This window comes from Acomys minous (genome assembly GCF_964271855.1).
Source record: "Acomys minous genome assembly, chromosome: 8".
Lineage (NCBI taxonomy): Eukaryota > Metazoa > Chordata > Mammalia > Rodentia > Muridae > Acomys > Acomys minous.
Window position 1 is genome coordinate 100,265,630 of NC_140489.1, and position 21,218 is coordinate 100,286,847.

Here is a 21,218-nt window from a genome sequence, read left to right on the forward strand (position 1 = left end):
GTCCTAAATCTGACCAAGTATCCTGATTGTCGAGTGACAGGGACATGACACTTGTCACACTTACCCACGGTCCTGAGAAGTGTAGCCTTGTTGTGTAGCTAAAGCTACAAGTAACCTCAGAGCTTTACTCTTGCTGGATGGCCAGGGTCATGCCTCTGCACTAACAAGACATGCTCTGCAAGCCCAGGAGCCACAGCGGCCATGCTCAGCAGGCTGTCACAGCGGCCGCGCTCAGCAGGCTGTGCCTGGTTCTTCAAAGGTCCTGTAGATAAGCAGGGTGCCAGTTGACCAGTGGGTTGTGGGTTAGCATCTGGAGTCAGGAAGGGATGAGTCTGTGAAGTTTCAATACGCTGAACTGTTTGCAAGTGATTCAGCCAAGCGACTATATTGAAAGAAAAACAGGGAGAATGGAAGATCCTTGAGCCCCTCCTGGTTACTTAGCTGCTTGGAAAACCATCTGTCGCCTTAGAGTGCAAGTGAGTCTTTCAAAGGGTGAACCTTTCCTCTGTTAATCTTCACTAGAGGAGTTTGTGTACAAAATTTTAATTAACTATTTTTAAAATTTCATGTTTCAGTGTTCAAAAGTCAAGTGAGCAGTGTGAATATGGCAGCGGTAGGACAGGGGCAGGATGTGACTGGGCCACTGGAGCTTCAGGGCACATATCTGCAGACAGCCCTGGCCTTTGCACTTCCTTGTAGGGCGCCCCTTTGGTTCAGAAAGGCCAGGCATAACTCCTATGCAGCTCATTCGCCCACAGAAGCCACCAGTGAAACCAAGCCCAGAAGCCTGACAGAGATGCCCCAGAGCCGTGGGCAAGCCAGTGGGAGGGTTAGGCAGATCTCTTGGCGCCATCTCACCTCATTCTGGCTTCATTATGCACAACTTCTGAAGGTAACAGTCAAAAGCCTTTCACACATAGAATCAAACTTGAAAGGAGTTACAGTCATAAACTTATACCTTTATTCTCTTTATGTACATGTTGGCAATGATAAAGCTTAGAGATGTATGTTCTATGAAATATGCAAAACAAGGGATTTACATAAATAATTTATACTTCAGAAAATTAAAGTTGAAAAATATTCCCACATTATTAGAGTTCACAGTATATTTAAAGTACATCAAGCTTTCCTCCTTATATTTCAAACTATATTGTCTTAGCAGAGAATGATAAAATCTAATCAATGAAACGATCAAGTTTCTGTTTATTCAGTGCAGAAGTGGATGCTATTTAAGTATCAGGCTGCCCAAGCCCCAAGGCCGCAGCACTTCACCCCAGCCCTTCACCTCCTGAGTGCTGTGACCCAGCAGAGGTCACATGGTGTGGAATGGCTCCAACATCACCAACTCCACAGAGGACACATTTGCCGAGTGGTAACATGTGGTGGTCTGATGCCGCATTTCCACATAATACTTTTATAGCCCTGAAAATGGAAACCCCGGCATCTAACACAGCTGAACATGTTAGCACTAGTACAAGGCACTGTGCTGTGGCGTTTGTTTAAAAGATCATTTTGCATAGACTGCTAGCAACTTAGTGTGCAATAAAACAGAGGCCCAGCGTGTGTGGCTTTGTGATGGATGAAGCCATGTGATGCTCCCGGCCCAGGAGAGCACAGTTTCTCAGTCTTTAGACACAGCCTTGCGGGCAGCTCCCCTGGTGCTGGCTTCCTGACCCTCAAAGGAGAGGTTTTTGTTCGAAAAGTTGCAGGTCAAAGCGGACCCAGACTTCTCCAGTGGGGACTTCATGCAGCAGTAGTCGGCGAGTCGTGGGGCCTTTGCTCTCCTGTTCTGTTCGAATTTTTGCCACTGGAACTTCAGTACGACCCAGAAAGTCTGGGGGATAAACATCATGTGAGAATCAAATATCTTTGTTCCTCTTAAGATTTATAAATGTCCCAAGCACAAGAGTCTGAACTAGGGTTTAGAAAATTTCCAACACTGAATAATGAGTAGCGCATTTGCTTGTGGGTGTTTGCTACGAACAGTGGACATACGCACCATGACAGCTGCCTACTTGGAATTCAAGTCTACTGAACAGAGAATGTTCTACTGTCCCCTTTGTGTGCAGGTAGTGCCTGTATTCAGAGGCCATGTCCTCCCCCAAATACCCATCTCCTGCCAAAGTGGGCTGCCATGGGCCCGTGTCATTTCCTGTAGGCGTCATGTATGCGCAGCTTAGGACCCCGGGTGCAGACTCCAGATCCCAGGAAAGCGGGAATACCTTTAGGTCTCCATGGCAAGCTATACTCACCGTCTGGAGAAAACTGGTCCCTGTCAAACATGGTGAGGCACAGGACGTCCTGGTAAAGATCCTTGATGAAGAACTGGCAGTTGAAGTTCCACTTGGGATTCAGTGTGTCTTGGAGGGTCCTGGTGGTGTAGCTCTGGGAGCCCATGCTGACTTCACAGTACGGATTACTCTTTCCTGCACAGAAACAGCCCAAGGACACGGGCAGCATGGTGAACACGCAGGGCAACCAGGGCAGGGTGTGACATCTGCTAACAGAGCCCGTGGCAGGAAGCACCACTGCCTGGAGGACACTTTTTAAAAAAATTTTATTAATTTATTCATATTACATCTCAATGGTTATCCCCTCCCTTGTATCCTCCCATTCCTCCCTCCCTCCCATTTTCCCCTTACACCCTTCCCCTATGACTGTGACTGAGGGGGACCTCCTCCCCCTGTATATGCTCATAGGGTATCAAGTCTCTTCTTGGTAGCCTGCTATCCTTCCTCTGAGTGCTACCAGGTCTCCCCATTCAGGGGACTTGGTCAAATATGAGGCCCCAGAGTACGTGTGAAAGTCAGACCTCACTCTCCACTCAACTGTGGAGAATGTCCTGTCCATTGGCTAGATCTGGGTAGGGGTTTGAAGTTTACGGCCTGTATTGTCCTTGGCTGGTGCCATAATTTGAGTGGGACCCCTGGGCCCAAATCTGCCTATCATAATGTTCTTCTTGTAGGTTTCTAGGACCCTCTGGATCCTTCAACTTTGCCATTCCTGGAGGACACCTTTGCCTTAGTGTCTAGCAGCTGTCTGGCCCCGTGTTCCCATGATGCCACAGTCCTGGCAAACAGTGTATGCTCTAACAGCAGTCCCTACAAGCCTGGGCCAGTACCTGGGTGGCACACTTCATGCATTTTCATGTGGTAGCAATCAAATGTTCTTACTGGTTAACAGTGAATGACTTGGGCCCAATGGATAGCTTATGAGGGTTCTAGTAACACCAGAAACACTGCCTTTTAAAAACTACCCATCATTCCATATTCTAAAGAGGTACCAGTAAGGAACAGGGTGCCATCACATCTTTGAATAGATGCAGGACTCACCATTTGGTTTGCAGGCTTTCAGTTCTGTAGCTTCAATGACATGCACCATGAGACGCCCGATACCTGACGTCTTCTGGGAACGGGCTACAAAGGACAGCGAAGAAGCAACGCTGTGGGGCTTGGGCTGTTCTCACACTCTCTTTCTCTGATGCTGGGAACTGAACCACATGCTCCTTAACCGTGCTCCACCTGTGGCTACGCGGCCAGCTCCCGCTGCGTGTCGTTCTAATCAACCAGAGCTTCAGCCCTGGACCGACGCTATCATCATCTGCTGCTGCTCTGGGGTTAGCGGCCCCACGTCTGGCTCTGCCCCCCCTCCCCCGCCTGTGCCACCCCTAGGGATGCCTTTCTGGCCACCTCTGCTCATCCTCTCATCCCTGAAGATCCAGGCTAGTCTGAGTCACCTCAGCCACCTTCCTGCCGTGTGCCACCAGCCTTGACTGAGGAGCACCCCACAGCCTGCTGGGCCTGACATTCTGCACCCTGTCTGTCTCGGCCATGGAGGAGCCACTGTGTCACATGGAGTGCTTTATCTAGGCTTAGTAACCTGCAAATGCATGGATAGTAAATATTGATTAAAATGCACGCTGTTTCAGTACTTCTTGCAGAGAACATTTGCTGGTTACTGCGTGTTAGGCATGTGCCAAAGCTTTGCACAGGCTCTATTTAATTGCACAGTTGCCTTACAAGGTGGTTCCCATTTTATAAGTGAGGAGACACTGGATCTTAGAAGGACCATGTGCTCAGCTCGCAGGCTTCTCAAAGGCAGGGTCTCATGCTAGCACAAGCCGCTGGCCTTGAACTTGGAACCCTTCTGCCTCACTGGCCTGACTGTTCAACTCAGTAGTTTCCCCACTCTGCTTTTCATTTGAGACAAGAGACTCACTGAGTAGCCCTGACTGGCCTGGATCTTGCTACGCAGAGCGGGCAAGCTTTGGACTTACAGAGATCTGCCAGCCTCTGCCTCCAGAGTGGTGGGGGTAAAGGTGTGTGCCATCACACCTGGTCCAGAGATTTTTAGATGGCAAGGTTAAAATGCAAACGTGGATAACAAAGTGTGGACCACTCATTGAAATTCCAATTGCATGTAAGCATTCTGTCTTGGTGAGCAGTTTCATTTCAGGTTTGATCTATTTAGTTCTCGAACTATTTTAATGTGGACAGAGTGTATCCTGTGCTTACACCACTGGCAAACACGAGGTTCAGCCAAGCAGAAAAAATATTTGAAAGTAGAAAGGGTGCTTGCTATCTGGGCACGTGCAGCCTTCTCACCTTTTCTTCTTCTTCGTTGTCTTTGTTTTTGTTTTGTTTTGTTTGAGATAAGGTGTTGCTAAGTTTGCTGGGCTGGCTGGCCTCTTGCCTCTGCTTCCGGGGCATGTAGCTTAGTCTATAGGCAGTGGGCTTGCTCCCCAATGTCCCTGAGTCTCTACCATGAACCATGCCCTTGTTCCCTGAAGGCAGAGCCTGACCTCACTATCTCCGCAGGGCCCAATATGCACATCACAGGGCCTGACACATAGCAAATAACTGTGTCTGAAGGATTGTACGCACCGAGAGTGCACAACACACACACAGACAGTGAGAAACTCAGGGAAAACCTTGATTTTTGACAAATTAGGGGATCATTATATGTTTTTGGAATGATTCAATCATTGATTTTTCAATAGCAAGCTTTTAAAATAGTATTCAGTTAGGAAAAACGATTGACACGTACCTTCAGGAGCACAGAACAAGGTAAGGGAAACCTGAATAGAAACACATAAAGAGCTTCGGCTTCAGCAGTGGGAGCCCAAGTGGGAGCACTGGGAGGGCAGGAGGGGGAGGGCGGAGGGGGAGGGCAGGCTGTGCCAGGCAGAGGCTGAGGGAGACAGAAGATGGGGCTTGGCATTCGCATGGAAGTTGGGGGCCAGGGATGCTTCCCAAGGATCCTTTAGGACACTGAGCTGCTGGACGGTGTGCCCTATGGACAGAGGACACAGTGTGACCCATCCCCTCCTCCCAGGAGTCAGTGGTGACTGGAGAGAACAGTGCAGACTTAGCCCAGCAGGGCTGCTGTAGGTGCAGAGGAGGCAGAATTCCACTAGGGCCTTGAACAAGGGGAAGAGTCCTGAGGAGAGGGCCTGGCTGCAGGCTGTGACCTAGCAATGGGAGAAATAGTGGGAATTGGGGGCTGGGTGACAAGAAGTGTTGGAGATGAGCCTGAATTTGGGGTAAAAAAAACTGTTCCTTAATTTAGAGGCCAAATGGAGCCTTTGCAAAGGATACAGGCCTTGGGAGGGAGGGGCAACGGGGCTGATGGAGAGGGCTTGTCTGGAATGCTGGGATTGCAGAGTAACCATAATCCACCATTGAGCCTGGCAGGATGTCCGTTCCATGGAAGGGTTGTCTGAGGGGCTCAGTGCTCAGCGGAGGGTAGACTTCCAGGAAGACGGGAGGAAAGAGAGCTGAGGAGTCACATGAAGCTGTATAGAGGAGCCTCAGGGTATGACGAGGGACAAGGGGAAGTGTGTGTGTGTGTGTGTGTGTGTGTGTGTGTGTGTGTGTGTGTGTGTGTGTAGAAAGCTAGAACAAGCAATGGGTAGGCTATTAGTGTTCTTGAAAGCGCCACCTACACAGCAATGGGGGAGAGATGTTGTGAGCTTAGTGTGCCAAAGAGTGGTGGAGCTAAGGTGCTGGAGGGGCTGGGTACTGGGTCCTGGACACCAGGAGGGGAGGCAGAGCCTGAGAGGGGAGGGGCAGAGTGCCGTACTCAGCAAATGGAGGCAGGTGGGACAAGACATGCCCCACCAGAGTGAAGTTAGGGTTAGAGTCTGGGAGAAGAGCAGGGGCAGGAACAGCTACAGAAAGAAGGCAGGACCTGCATCTGGTCCCACAGCATGTGAGAGCTCGGCGCAGTGTGCAACAGCTGCAGAGGGAAGGGGAGGGACCCGGGCTCTTCTGCTGTGATCTGAATCCATCTCCCAGGCTTCACTGCAGGGCAGCAGCTGGTGGTTCTAGGCCCAGGCTCCAGTCTGCCCATACCCACCGACAGCCGGTGCCCGCCCATGGGGCACTAGCAGGTACCTTGATAAGCCTTTTCCCGTTTCTTCTTCTCAGTGTCGATGTACTGCTCCGAGGCAGCCTTGATCTTCTGGACCCAGGCCGTCCTGGAGGCAAAGCAGAATGGGGGCCATGAGGCCGGCCAGGCCGCCCCTGCGCTCGAGCACAGCCCCCAGCGCCACACCTTCTTCTGTTGCTAACTTTGGCTTTAAGCTTGTTTAGCAGGTTTCCAGTCATACACCTAATCTTAGTCCAAGTGACAGACTGGGCTGCTAATTAAAGTTGAGCTGAGACTTTCTAAAGGCAGCCTTCAGCAGCACGAGGTCCTAGTGAGCGACTGGGAGCCCAGAGTGACAAGACACAACCACACTGATGGCAGCCCAGCATGAGTTGCTGCTTACTGTAGAGGGACAGCAGCATCCCCTGGGACTGTCATCAGAGGAGCTGATGCTGGGAGTTCCCCTGCAGGGCAGCATGGCTGGTGGGTATGTGGCAGGGAGGGCAGCCATCTGGCAGGCTGCAGGTCTGCAGGGTGCAGGTGTGCGGGGGTTCAGGCAGCCCTCAAGGCGATTTCAGTGGGGACTGAGGCATGGTCTGCCATTTGGGGAGCAGGTACCTATTAGTAGGCAGCTGTGTGCCTAGTGTATCTAAGCCGGGGCTACTGTGGGGCTGGAGAGGCTGGGGCTGGGGTTAGTGGGACTTGACTGTGAGTGGAGATGGACTCATGGCACTGGGCCATGCCCTAGACAGGCCCCACCATCAGGACTGACCTCTCGTTAATGTTGTCTGTTCGGAGGGTGTACACCCGATCGATGTGGGAAATGTGGAAGACAGGCTCATCGCTGGAAGGGTCTGTGGGAAGTTTCACCAACACTTCATTCAGGAAAATGGGCTGAAAGAATGAGGGCCAGAATACTGGCTGTGAGATGGCCACAACGCTCCACCCACCCGTGTCCAGAGAGCTCTCTTAAAAGTTCTGAAGCGCCTTGTGGGGAAGCAGAGAGGGGCCTGGTGTCCACGGTCTACACCCAGGAAGAAAGCAAGCCTGGTGGGCAAGGCAAATACCCAGGACCAAGCGAGTGTCACTGAGCTGGGGACAAGAGCTCTGTGTGCCTGTGCTGCTGATGTGACAGGCTGTCTGCACACCGATACCTGGCTTGACATCTCCAGTCACAGAGACATGGATGCTAGCTGTGGCCTGATGTTGTGTCTGCCAGGAGGAACCAAACTCTAAAGCTGGCTCCTGCTGTCACAGCAACAGGCAGCCGAGGTCTGGCACACAGGGCTCCTTCCCTTGGGAAGTGGCAAAGGACACTGCAAGCCACCTGACTGGGCAGGACCAGGTGGAGGGTGTGCTCTGTCGAGGTGCAGCCTTGGCGGGTCTCATCTATGCAGCGGACACTGGGACTCACCGTTTTATACATTTTGAACTGAGCACTGGATTTGGAGCTGAAGAGCTTCTCAGATGCGGAGGAGGAAGCTGCGAACTGCCTGACCATGCACGTGAGCAGCAGGAAGTCGTTGAAGAGGAACCCGAGCAGCTCCTTATTGCTCTTGGTCTTATATAACTTCCCGCTGTGCAGGAGCTTCCGGGGGCCCAGGCAGTTGGTGAGGGAGTTGAAAATAAGTTGCTTAAAGAGAGGAACATACACTTTGTAAGTCTGACCACAAATAATCCCGCCGCTGTGAAAGGCCCATGAGTGCCCAGCCCTGAGGGCACCATAGTAACACCTTCTGGGTACAATTAGATACAGTTCTTATAGACACACTTAGAATTTCTCACCTTCCCAGAACAAACAAACAAAACCCTTCCATTTATCACTTCTTAGAATTTCCACCGACCCTGTGGAAAATCAGGAGTCTACTGATTTCTGCTGGTAAAATTCGGAGTTCTCATAACAAAACCCCCAATTTGCCGCTCCCCAAGGCAGAAAGGTAACCCACAGGATGTCCCTACAGGGCAGGATGGTGTATACTCCCTACCCAGAGCCCGCCTGGTACGTTCAGCTTGGCTCACAGCCTCACCTCTGCCAAGCCTTCGCACTGCACGTGTGTCTGGATCCACTCCAGCCGGTCTGAATTTTCCTTCTCTCGAACTCCCTCATTCACCTGAGAGCACAGCTCCTCGGCTCGTTCAAGAGCCATTTTCAGGGAAGAGTGGTCAACGTGACTCTGCGGAGTGTTCTCCAGGATCTGGAATAAAGACAGTGGGCAGGGTCATCGAGGTCACTGTGTCCTCACCTGCCCCCCAGCCGTCCACTGACTCCCTTCACCCTGCCCTGCTGCTCATCACATGACTGTGGCCTCAGGTGAGACTCCCAGTGAGAGGAAAGGTGATGTCGTATGTCCTGGGAAGCCGAGTCCCACAGTCCATGTGTGAGCAGGGGCTGGTAACCACAGCCATTAGGGGGTGACAGAAGGCTGTGGGTCTGAGTCTTAATAACAAGTCATGCGATTTTTGAGCCAGGGTCTCTTAGGTCCAAGCTGGCAGAAAGTTCACTATGTTGCTTTATAAAACCTGCGCCTCAAATAGCATGCTGCCTCAAGAAGAGAGGCCAGAGCCTGTGGTTCTGCTAATAGTGACTCCACATTCTCTCTGGGTTGGTGATGGCTCCAACAGCCAGAAGAACACAGTGACCATGGGGGACGCTAAGGTAGTTTCTGAGGAGGGGACAGCATTAGACCCTGCTCTGATCTGCCCATTCCAAGACATCAGTCTTTAGACCACACACACAGGAGCCTGGGGCAGGGGCAGAGGTGCTGCCTGGGTGCCTGGTCTGGCCAGCCAGGTGGGTCCTTGTCCTGAGTCAGACCACCCGAGGACTCACACTTCTGATGAGCAGAGGGTAGCGAGTGATCCTCTGCATGGGCTTCAACAGGAAGCTGGACAGGGGCATGCCCTTGCACCGTGGATCTGAGGCCAACTTCTGCAAAACAGAGAAGCCAGTGAGGAAACAACAGGAGTCTCCCAGCTCATGAGCCCAGCCCCACCCTGCCCAGCTTTCCCAGTGGCTGGCAGTCCACTCTTCCTCTGCTTCTAGAGCTGATGACTCCGGGCCACCCCAGCCCACCCCAGCCCCACCCCAGCCCACCTCACCCCACCCCAGCCCACCCCACCCCAGCCCCACCCCAGCCCACCTCACCCCACCCCAGCCCACCTCACCCCACCCCAGCCCACCCCAGCCCCACCCCAGCCCCACCCCAGCCCACCTCACCCCACCCCAGCCCACCTCACCCCACCCCAGCCCCACCCCAGCCCCACCCCAGCCCCACCCCAGCCCACCCGACCCCAGCGCACCCCAGCCCACCCCAGCCCACCCCACCCCACCCCAGCCCCACCCCAGCCCCACCCCAGCCCACTTCACCCCACCCCAGCCCACCTCACCCCACCCGACCCCAGCGCACCCCAGCCCACCCCAGCCCACCCCAGCCCACCCCAGCCCACCCCAGCCCCACCCCAGCCCCACCCCAGCCCCACCCCAGCCCACCCCAGCCCACCCCACCCGACCCCACCCCAGCCCCACCCCACCCCACCCGACCCCAGCGCACCCCCAGACCACATCCTTCCCCTCCACTTTCAACATAGCTGCTGTCTCAGGCTCAGAACCTTGAGGTTCAGCATCTGTAGCCAGTCAGTCTCTGGAGTTCTATCATGGCTACATCACACTCTCATGAAATGTTCCAAAGGCACCTACCTCAGCCTCTACACCCCGCATGACATCACATTCCCTCACGGCAGCCACATTGTCTACCTCTTTGTCTCACCTTCCCACACTCACACCAGAAGTCCTCACTTCCTCTGTCTGGTGGACGGCTCTTGATTTCCCCCATTTCAGCACATCTACCATTCCTACTTCATCAGAAACAACCGCAAGTGCCTACTGAGGACCTACTGTGTGCCAGGTAATGCATGTATAACCCTTTGCTGGCACCATCTCTACTGCCCTTTTCTCGGGTGCCTGATTCATGTTGATCTCTTCAGACCCAGGCTGTGTTTCTCGGTGGCCACTTTCCCCCGGGACACCTCCCCTCTCCTCTGGGCACCAGGTCATGGGGTGGGGGTGGGGGCCCATGCTTTAGTGTCTTCCCTGTTGGCCTGTCAATACCAAGGGTGGCCTGTTGGCAAAGCAGCTGAAGATGGTCACCAGCGCCCTGGGGCGAGCACCTTCATGATTTACTCTAGTCATGGACAGGAAGACTGTCTTCCTTTTGGTTTTTGGATAGATATGCACCTACATATTTTGCTATAAAGATATCTTCATGCTTTTTATTTCTGTTAAGAAATCATATTTGGGGGCTGGAGAGATGGCTCAGTGGTTAAGAGTACTGATTCCTCTTCCAGAGGTCATGAGTTCAATTCCCAGAAACCACATGGTGGCTCACAACCATCTATAATGTGATCTGATGCCCTCCTCTGGCTGCAGGTGTACATGCAGCCAGAGCACTGTATACATAATAATAAATAAATACATCTTTAAAAAAAAGTCATATTTGGGGGCTGGGGTTTTAGTTTGGCAGAAGAATTCCTGCCTAGAATGAGCAAGGCCAACAAAAATATAAGGCAAGCTCTTTTGTTTTCTTTATGGAATAAGATGATTTCCTCCCCGTTTTCTGAGACAGGGTTTCTCTGTGTAGCCTTGGCAGTCCTGGACTCTTTTTGTAGACTAAGTTGGCCGTGAACTAACAGAGATCCACCTGCTTCTGCCTCTTGAGTGCTGGGATTAAAGGCATGTGCCACCACTTCTGGCAAAGATGATTATTAAATAAACATTATTTGAAAAATTAAGAAGTGATATTACAGTGTGGCTGGAGAAATGCCTCAGCAGTTAAGAGCACTGGCAGAGGATCTGTATTTGGCTCCCAGCACCCACATGGGGGCTCACAAACATCTATAACTCCAAGTCCAAGGGATCCAATGCCCTCTTTTGACCTCTGCAGGTGTCAGGCATGTACGTGGTCCATAGACACACATGCAGGGACAGGCACCCTGCCCCCCTTACACAAATCAAATCGTTAAAAAAAGAAGTGGCATTATTGATATTTTTTTCGAAAAACAAAGCAGTTGATACACAAGGTTGTTTAAAAAAAAAAAAGCAGAACAACAGTATTGTTTAACCAGGATATAACATCATGGTTACAGTGCCAAGAAAAAAAAGCTATACTTGGGACAACAGCACATAGTTAGGAAGCTGCTCGCATGTGCTCGCTTCCTCTGGATACTGACAGGGAAGCTCCTGTCAGTTGCTGAGGTTGCTGCTCCCTCCAGGCTGAGGAGGCTGGTGGGCCTGCTACTGCAGCACAGACACCCAAACGTCGTCCCCGGCTGGACATACCTTTAAAAATTCCTTGAAGTCCACATCCTCATCTGTCTTCTGCTGCAACAGGGTTGCCCCATTAAGCTGACAGCTGCAGAAGCGGATGTAGGCCTGCATGTGGGACAGCTCAGCCGCCAGGATGTCCCCGATCATCTGAACTGGCATCTTCTCGCCCCCGGTCTTCTTCCGCACCCGCAAGGCCCTGTAAGTAACTGACGGTCACTCCGTTCTCCACAAGTGTCCTTCCTTGGCAATTAGAAGGTGAGAGCCACAGAGACCAATAGCAGTGGCACCCAGCGCATGACCTAGGCGCCACTGGGAGCGAACGGCTGGTGGTATGGGGCAGAGGCATGGCCTGCAGCCCTGCTGGCTGAGCCAGCCTGGGGCACATTAGCAAAGAAGAAAAAGGCAACGGAGCCTACACATTCGGTGCTTTCTAGGCCTTTTAGAAGAGTCATCAGTTTACCTCACTTTCTTAACAAAGTTCCTTTTGAAAGATTAAATCTGATTTTCCTCATTTGAATCAAAGGGAAAGAAATTCTCAAGGGCTTAGGAGCCACAGTGGCCAGGGGTTGGAGTGTAGGACTGGTGACTTCATGGTGGGCGGTGGCCCTGGCAGGGCAGGGATGCAGCCAGGGTTAGACTGGCTGGGTGGCCTGTGTTGTCCCTGTAAGTGTAAGGACAGGAAGCTCCCCTAGGACAAGGACTGCACATGAGCACCATGCTTCACCTGGCTGTCACTGGAACCCTCTCCTGCCTGTCACTCCCCTGTCGAGCTGCGTGCTGTTCACTGGCACAGCTTTCCTTGTTTATTCAAAGTAGTTTCATGTTGTATTTCTTTACTTTTCTCAATAATTAAGCATTAAGTTACATTTCACCAGATGCTAGTGGGATACAAAGCGTAAGGGAGCAGAATAGAGCTGAAAGTCACGTGACGCCCACAACTCACTTCAACAGCTTTGTGTTGGACATGATGAGCTCTTTCCAGTTCACAAAGATCAAGCCCATTTCCGCTTCAGTGAGGAAGCCCGACTCTGCCATCCGCTTCTGGAAAACCTAAGTTCAAAACACAGCCCTATCTTAGCTCGCGTGTGAGTGCTCAGCCATGTGTGCCTTCCTGCACTTCTCAACCAGCATCCTATGGCTGCTAGATTATCACAGGGTTATTTATTATTATTATTGTGCATATGAGGGAGAAGAGACAGAAACAAAGGTAGACAGAGGTGGCATGCATGCCACAGGACAGAGGACAAGTTTTTGTCCCCTTTTGAGGCAGCAGGGTCTCACTGAGCAGTGCACCTGGCTTACAAGCTTCTGGCCGATTCTCCTGTCACTGCCAGCTATCTTGCCAAAGGAGATGACAGATGTGTGTGCTACCACATGTGGCTTTGTCACATGGACTCCAGGGACTGAACTTAACAACAGCTCCTTTTATGGGCTGAGCCACGCTGGCTTATCATTGGATTTTAAGCCGCACAACTTCCCTACTTTTACTAGTTAGAATCCTATTAAGGCTGATTTTTAAGGGCTGAGTCTCCTTGCTAAGGAGGTTGTCCCGCCTCCCTGCCAGGCTTGCTGTGGGGACCAAGCAGAGCTGGGCACAGGGCCCTGCACAGTGGAGCCTGCAGAACGGAGAGAGGGTGACTGCTGTGGAGACGACTGACGCAGAGTTCTTGGGACCCTTTGTGTTTGCTGGGCAAGAAAACGGTGCTGCCCTCTGCCGTCCCACAACAGCCCTGAGCAGAGAGATGCACGTGGCAGGAGAAATACTCTCCACCTGGATTCCACATGGATGCACATGTGTGTGAGGCACACAGGTGTACAGGGGTGCCCACTTAACTGCATGGACAGCACAGGTGAGACAACTCAGCTGTTGGTATTTCTCAATGGCTTATGAAGAAATCCTGGCTTACAGAGTGATTTGCCCAGGGTTCCATATGACACAGGGCTCTGTAGTGAACCATGCAAAGGCTCCACATTCGTCAAGTGAGGAGATGCAAACCCCAAGGCTCACAGGCCTTGAACTCCATCCCTGCCAACTCATCACAGGCCACAGGTCTGCGACACTCAGTAAGACCCTCTACACGCCCCCACTTCCACTTTCTCCTCCTGGCAGAACAGACTCACGGTGTCTGAGCACAACTGGAGAGCCCGCCCTGGTTGCAGTGGACCTACTCTCTGGGCTCTAATCCTTACTGTCCCTCTTTTGTAGTCCTCCAACAGGACCGTGCAAATGAAGACAGGCACTCCTTGGCCGCCCGTGTTCTCCGGCACAGAACTTATTCAAGTGTTTGCTGAGTTAGTGTGGGCCACCGCTGTCAGCTGGAAAGGCTGTGAACCGTGGACATGTCTCAGCTGCACACGAGATGGAGGACGCCAGGATGTACCTCCAACAACCCTGTAAATGTGGTTGTTCTGCTCACAGGTTGCCGCTGAAGGTGGGGGAGTCCCCAGCTCTCTAGTCACTGTGGGGCTGTCTATGCAGAAGCTGTGTTAGCAGGCTCAGCGAGGGAGGCAGAGGGGAAAAGATGGTTGGGTCTTCAGAAGCTTCCATGAGAAAGCTGTTTTAGCACAGTGCCTCCACCCTAAGTCCCTGAAAGCTCCTGCCCCTTAGATCACGGGGGAGGAGGGCAGAATGGTGCCTCGCTAGAATAGGCTGCTTATACTCTGGGTGAGTGCTTGAGACTCCACAGCCATTCACCGCCCCCTTGGACTGAGAGCTGACTGGCAGCAGTGCTGAAATTCCTAGGAGGTTGGTTGGGACCATGGGCTTTTCTTCCAGGCCATCTGTTCTGGTGTAGGGGAGTCCAGATAAATGCATCTAATCCATTCAATACTTATCCAAAGGCTTACCAGGGCCAGGATAAGTGTGAGGATGGAGAAGGAAGGACAGACAGACAGGAGGGGATTTAGCTCAGCTGGTGGGATGCCTGCCTAGCAGGCATGAAGCCTGGGCTTCAGTCTCCAGCACCACATAACCAGGTATGATGGCACGTGCCTGTAACCCCAGCGGCTGGAAGACAGGGGGAGGAGGATCAGCTGTTCAAGGTCATCTTTACTTACAGAGCAAGGTCAAGACCCTGTCTAAAAAAAAAAAAAAAAGGAAATATCTAGGGAGCTGACAGGTGTGAGGCAAACAGGCATCCTAGCAGAGGAGTCAGGCAGTGTACGTGTGGAGGAGGACCAGGTGCTGCAGCTGGCTGAGGGCAGGACTTACGGGGCAGATGCAGACAGATGCAGCCCCTGCTGGACTCTGCTCTCCAGGCTATGGCAGGGAGCACACCTTTATATATTTCCTGGCGACTGAAAGCCATGGAAACAGAAGTAGTGTACAAGTATAGAGTCCCCTTCTGTGCTTTCAGAAACAAGTCACTGTAAAGTGTCCCTCTCAAGAGGGCACTGCCATCAGCTTAGATGCCACTGGCCACATGGACAGGTACTGACTGTAAATACATGATCTGGGAAACTGTGTTACGATTTGCTCCTGTTTGGGTTCCTAAGCTGACATAAACAATAGCTAGAGGTATCGAAGCCAATGGACACGTCAGGTTTCCAAACGGCAGTGCCACTATAGTTGGGCAAGAACTGGATCAAGCCCAGGCCTCCATCCATAACCTCTCCATGCCTGCCCTTGTCCTTCAATCACCCAGGGAGGACATTCCCGGGCCCTTTTCCCTTCTGAGTGGCTCAGCTGGGGAAGGGCCCACGTCTTCACCAGGACCTTTTGTCTTCTGCTTTACCAGTGAGCAGAGGCAGCTTTAGGCTACAGGACCTTGTTACTGTCTGTGGGTCACATGGAAGTGGTAAGACATGTATGTGGCATGTGAGAGGCCCTGAGCTTCACACCCAGCACAGCAAAACAAAAGAAGGCGGCTCCCTCCCTCCCGACCGCTTTCCCCCAAGCAGGCAGAGCCAGCAACAGCGGCTCACCACGCTCACCGCTCACCTCGATGACCAGCTGCAGATCGTCCATGTAGCGCTCTTCTGTCTGAATCAGCTCGTGGATGTAGCCCTGTCTCTTCCTCTCCGCAGGCTGCATTGTGTCCAGGGCTTGGAGATCAGCACACCCTGCAGAGAGATCGGACCGCAGAGCTTAAAACACCACCTTAGTCACCTCACAGAAAACGGGCATTTCTCAGCAGACATGCTGGGTCGGCGGCACACGCTGCTCTGAAAGGACAACATTGCGGAGAGCTGGTGTGAGACACTCCTCGGTGCTCCCAGAGGTGAATCTACCACACCTATGGACACAGCTCACTCCTGCTTGCTGAGCAACAGTGAGTGAATGCAGGATTCTAGAAATGGCCCCAAAGAGACCAGACCTTCAGCATCTAATGGCTTTTGAAAATTACTGAAATGATTAAATAAATCAGTATTTGAGACTCATGTCTTTACAGCTCATGAGCCATCACTGGGTCATCATAAATTTAGGCCCAGGATTTACAAAGAAATATGGTGTACCAAGCACACGGTGCCGGTAAGTCCTGTGAAAGGCTTTAGCAGTACATTTACTTAGTTATATACTTATATGATAAAAAACTCACTTCGAATCAATGTTAGGAAAACAATAACAAAAAGGTCCGAGAACAAGTCTCTAGTTTTCCAAGGAAAGTTCTAAGGACAGAAAATCTTAGGTTCCCAGGACCAGCCATTACCCATAATCCCACGGAAGCCCGCAGGGTTGGACACACCACGGGATGCGGACATAGCCACTCAGAGGAGCCACCAACAGCTCAGGGGGAGAGGTACTGCATCTACTCTGCATCCGTTTATGGGCACATCAGAGTCTGACATCACAGCCGAGGGTTTGCCTGGACACAGCAATCCCCCAGAACTCCCCCAGGAAGGCCTGCTTTAGGCAAAACGCAGAAACAGGCAGATTCTGCAAAATCAGGTTTTCAGGAGGTTGTGATTGGATGGGGGCAGCTAACAGATCAAACCAATGTAGAACTTAATTACATAATTGGGTTCTGGCTGCAGGAGGCCCTGTGGTCAATGATAGGATTATCCTTACTTTTACTATTTACATGTATATACCCAAAGGGGTCCTCTGGAACATGAGTCACAGGTAGTTGTGAGCTGCCTAATGTGGATGCTGGGATTTGAACTCAGGTCCTCCGTAAGAATACACTGACTTAAACACTGAACCATCTTTTCCAGCCTAGTCACCAATTAAGCTGTAACCAGATGACGGCTGTAGTTGTTTTCTGCAGACCGCCTTTCTGTTTTTTGATAAAAATCATAGTAAAAAAATAATAGAAATCATGGAATCATAGAGAAAAAGAAATAACAACTGGCGCCAGTGAGCTAGCCTGGCAGCTCATCCGACAAGCTTGATGCGCTGAGTCTGAGCTCTTGGACTCACATGAAAGAAAGAGAAAACTGACTCCCACAAGCTGTCCTCACACACACACACACACACACACACACACACACACACACACACACGCGCGCGCGCACACACACACACACACACACGCGCACACACACACACACACGCGCACACGCGCACACATACACACGCGCACACACACACACACAAGCACGCGCATACACGCACGCACACACACACACACATGCGCACGCAGCCCAGGGCAGTGGGAAGAAAGAGCACTGGCCAGAGGGAGTACAAACAGGATTGGACGATTTTTTCCTGTTTGCTGGGGGTGAACCTGGGGTTCACACGTGGCAAACGCAGATTGCTTTCACCTTTTCTAACCTTTTTTCCCTTCAGGACCAGAGACTAAGCCTAGAACTTTATGCATGCCAGGCAAGCACTCTACCATTGAGCTGTGTTCCGCCCTGTATGAATTTAAAAAATATTTGGCTGGGCATGGTGACACACACCTTTAATCCCAGCACTCAGGACAATCTTTGTGAGTTGAAGGCCAGCCTGGTCTACAGAGTGAGTTCTGGGACAGCCAGAGCTACACAGAGAAGCTCTGTCTTGAAAAAGAATGAAACCAACAGAGTGTGTGTGTGTGTGTGTGTGTGTGTGTGTGTGTGTGTGTGTGTGTGTGTGTTGTAGATATTCGGGCTAATATACAGTTTACTAGGGTAGTTTTTCTAATTCTACAGGCATGGATGGCAGGTTCATTAAAAAAAATTGATGAATTTAGTGGGTGACATGGGGGTGCTAGCCAACCAGAAATCATAATGCTACTGTCATACTCAAACTGCCAACTTTAGAGCACTTAATCCTGTTCTGTCTGCCAGGGAGAACTGTGGAGCTGCACCTACAAAGTGAATCGAAAGGACCAGTTGGATGCTGGCTTTACTGGGCTGTGTGTAGCACAGAGGACAGATAGCTCATGAGCAGGGCTACTCATGACAGCGTCAGAGACGCAGGTCACAGCCAGGTGACTGCTGGAGGCAATCAGAACCTTTGCTGAGGCGATCGCAACTTTTACTTTAAAACATAAAAATGTAATTGTGTGTGTATGGGTGCTTTGCCTGTGTGTGTGTGTGTGTGTGTGTGTGTGTGCTTTGCCTGCGTGTGTATGTATGGGTGCTTTACCTGTGTGTGTGTGTGTGTGTGTGTGTGTGTGTGTGTGTGTGTGTGTATGCTTTGCCTGCGTGTGTGTGTATGGGTGCTTTGCCTGCATGTGTGAGTGTGTAGGTGCTTTGCCTGCATGTGTGTGTATGGGTGCTTTGCCTGCATGTGTGAGTGTGTAGGTGCTTTGCCTGCATGTGTGTGTATGGGTGCTTTGCCTGCATGTATAGCTGTGCACCATGTGAGTGCCTGGGACTTTCAAAATGGGCAAAGGGCAGCAGGTCCTCCAGAGCTGGACTGCAGGTTTGTGGGCCACCATGGAAATGTTCTGGAACCTCAGCCATTGCTCTTAACCACTGAGCATTTCCAGCCCCTCACTGAGTGTTTTATAACCTCAGCCCTTCATGGTCCTTGTTCTGGATTTTTGAAATATCTACATTCCACCTCTACTATTGCTTAGTACTTTTCTTTAAAATTCTTTCTTTCTCTTTCTCTTTCTTTTCTTTCCTTTTTTTTTTTTTGACACAGGGTTTCTCAGTGTAGTCCTGGCTGTCCTGGAACTCACTCTGTAGTCCAGGCTGGCCTTGAACTCACAGAGATCCATTTGCCTCTGCTTCCAGAGTGCTGGGATTAAAGGCGTGTGCCATCACCTCCAGCGTCAAACAATTTAAAATTACATTGTAAATGTTTTTCATTGTGTGCATGTGCGCATGTGCATGCACGTGCCACTGTGCACTGTGTGTGAGAGTGGAAGTCAGAGGGCAGCTTTCAGGAGTCTGTCTTTCCTTCCACCATCTGGGTGCTGGGGACTGAGCACCTTGACCAGCTGAGCCACCTCATCAGCCCTTAGTGCTTTTCTGTATATTTACTCATGTTTAGAGTTAAATGTCCTTGTGTGTGTGTGTGTTTTTTTTAAAGTCACTAAAGTGAATAATTATCATTAAATGAGTCTGCATGAGTTTGGGGTGCTAGGGCTCAAATGTAGAGTGCTGTACACACTAGGCAAGTGCTCTGCCGCTGGGCCACATCCCCAGCACCGAGCCTGGGCACATTTTGTTCAGCATTGCGTATCACTGTGCCCATATCACGTTCTCAATGACTCCCTTAAGGTGCACTGTTGCCGGACATTTGGCCCCACTCTGAACTTCGAGATTGTGAATGGTAAGACCCCGTTTCTTCTTTGGTGTGGTTGAGCCCTAACACACACGTCCAACGCAAGAACTTTCTGGTTATTGTAAACAGGTGATTATGGTGTGGCTCAGCCCTACCATACTCCTTTAATCCAAGAGCTTTCTGTACACAGGATTTAAGAAAGTTAAGCCTAGGTCAAGAGGCAGAGCAAGAAACCAGCTGACAGGGGTTAAAGAGTAGGAGGGACTTTGAGTTGAGGGGTATTTAAGAGAGTATGGATAAGAAGAAGCAGCCTTTTGAGGTTTGAGCTAACAAGCTCTTTGGCTTTGGCTTTTTCCTTTGAGATGTGAGCTGAGTAGGAAGGTCAGCTGGGTGCTTTCACTGCTTCTCTGAGCTAGCAGGTTTTCACCCCAGCATATGGCTCCTGAGTCTTCATTGGTAAAACTGAACGTTTGGGATTTTCATTTTTTAAAACAACAGTGTACCCACACTGGCCTATCTAGAACAGCTTAGAGACACAGGAAGAACGAACCTCAAGTAGCTTCCATTTCTACAGCTGAGATGCACACGACAGGTGCTTCGTTAGGATGCGTGTGGGGTTGACGTGTTGCTATGCCACCCCGACCCCTTGCATGTCATCCAATGGCCCTTAGACTTCTATTCTTGGTTCGGTTTCCTTCCCTTCACCTCAGGTGTTCAGGGGGATAGAAAGTGTCCCCTAAACTTTCTGCCCTTTACTCCCTCATTCCACAGTTCCTTTCTGGTCATGGCACTAGATGTTCCATTTCTCTGCACAGCCAGCATCCTTAACTGGTCTTCTCTTCCATGGTGCCCCTTTGTGCCCTGCCCCCATATTCAGTTTTACTGCTTCATTTTTAATCCATAAGCAGGTTAAATGCCCCTCCTACTCATCAGTTAAGACAAGCACCCCAGGACATTTCCGTCAGCCCCACTCCCTCTTCAGCACCCCTCTTTTTCATGTCATTGCCAAAGTTACAAGAAGGTCTACACTTGTGACTCCCTCTCATTTCTCTAGCTGGCTACACCGCTCTGCTGACACCGCTCTTGGGGGGGTAGGAAGGACCCCACTATTGCTGGGTTCCGTGCCCTCTTCTGGCTCACAGCCTCCTCCACCTGCCCCTGCACAGATACCTGGTAAGTGCTGCCCCTTCAGAGTCTTGCTGCGTCTCTTCTCAGCCTTTGTGACCTTCCTCTTCCTGGTACCTCCTTCTGAATGTCTCCCTCTGTCTGCTGCCAAGCTCTCCGGTTCTCCCGAACCAGCAAATGCCAAAATAGGATATGGCATTCCTGTCCTGTAAGGTCACAGGAATCCGGCCACACTGAAGGGGTAAAGCTTTATTCTTGCTCTTCGTGGGCCACAGTGCACATTGGCCTACTTGATTCTGAGAAGCCCTGCACTACAGACGTATGCAACTCCAGGCAGCCAGAGCTGCCAACGGTTACCTGACAACAGAGGGATGACCTGAGGACCTGGGTTCTCACTCTGTCATCCTCGATACCCGACTGTCTCTACACTCACTGGACAGGCACGTGACTGACCCCGTCCCATGTAGCCAGTCTAGCAGAGAGGTGCTGCAGAAGTAAACCACACACTGGATTTTGAAGACATATTTATATATGAAATGTAAAATATTGTGTCAATAGTCTATTGGCCAGATGCTGGTGAAATTTACCTATGATCCCAACACTCAGAAGATGGAGGCAAGTGGATCTGCCTGGGATACACAGTAAGACTCTCAAAAACAACACAGCTAACCAACCAACCAGCCAGCTGACCTACCAAACCTGTTGTATATCAGAGTGATATTTTGGATATACTAGATTAAATACTATTGGAATTTTATGCATTTTTACTTAAAAAATTGTGGCTGCTAGGAAAATTTAAAT

General features: G+C 51.0%; 1 protein-coding gene and 1 long non-coding RNA gene across 6 annotated transcripts in view; one reads left to right on the forward strand and one right to left on the reverse strand.

The window, feature by feature from the left end:
• Positions 1-938: 938 nt before the first annotated feature.
• ITSN2 (intersectin 2) overlaps positions 939-21,218 on the reverse strand; it is a 111,142-nt gene continuing 90,862 nt past the window's right edge. For 4 of the 5 annotated variants that reach the window (XM_084793402.1, XM_084793401.1, XM_084793400.1 and 1 more), the window contains 11 exons: positions 15,633-15,754; positions 12,636-12,742; positions 11,705-11,888; positions 9,200-9,298; positions 8,397-8,564; positions 7,784-8,002; positions 7,142-7,263; positions 6,396-6,478; positions 3,333-3,416; positions 2,253-2,426; positions 939-1,834 (listed from right to left, as the gene is read on the reverse strand). In XM_084793402.1, the coding sequence (XP_084649528.1) occupies positions 1,677-1,834; positions 2,253-2,426; positions 3,333-3,416; positions 6,396-6,478; positions 7,142-7,263; positions 7,784-8,002; positions 8,397-8,564; positions 9,200-9,298; positions 11,705-11,888; positions 12,636-12,742; positions 15,633-15,754 (1,520 nt within the window). In that variant the 3' untranslated portion in view covers positions 939-1,676. Of the gene's footprint in view, positions 1,835-2,252; positions 2,427-3,332; positions 3,417-5,166; positions 5,750-6,395; positions 6,479-7,141; positions 7,264-7,783; positions 8,003-8,396; positions 8,565-9,199; positions 9,299-11,704; positions 11,889-12,635; positions 12,743-15,632; positions 15,755-21,218 lie in introns of those variants that run through there. The other variant, XM_084793404.1, reaches the window with a different exon arrangement.
• LOC311604012 lies at positions 9,914-15,410 on the forward strand. Its single transcript, XR_014781358.1, has 3 exons — positions 9,914-10,274; positions 11,756-11,890; positions 13,899-15,410. It is a non-coding gene; the product is annotated as an uncharacterized lncRNA (long non-coding RNA).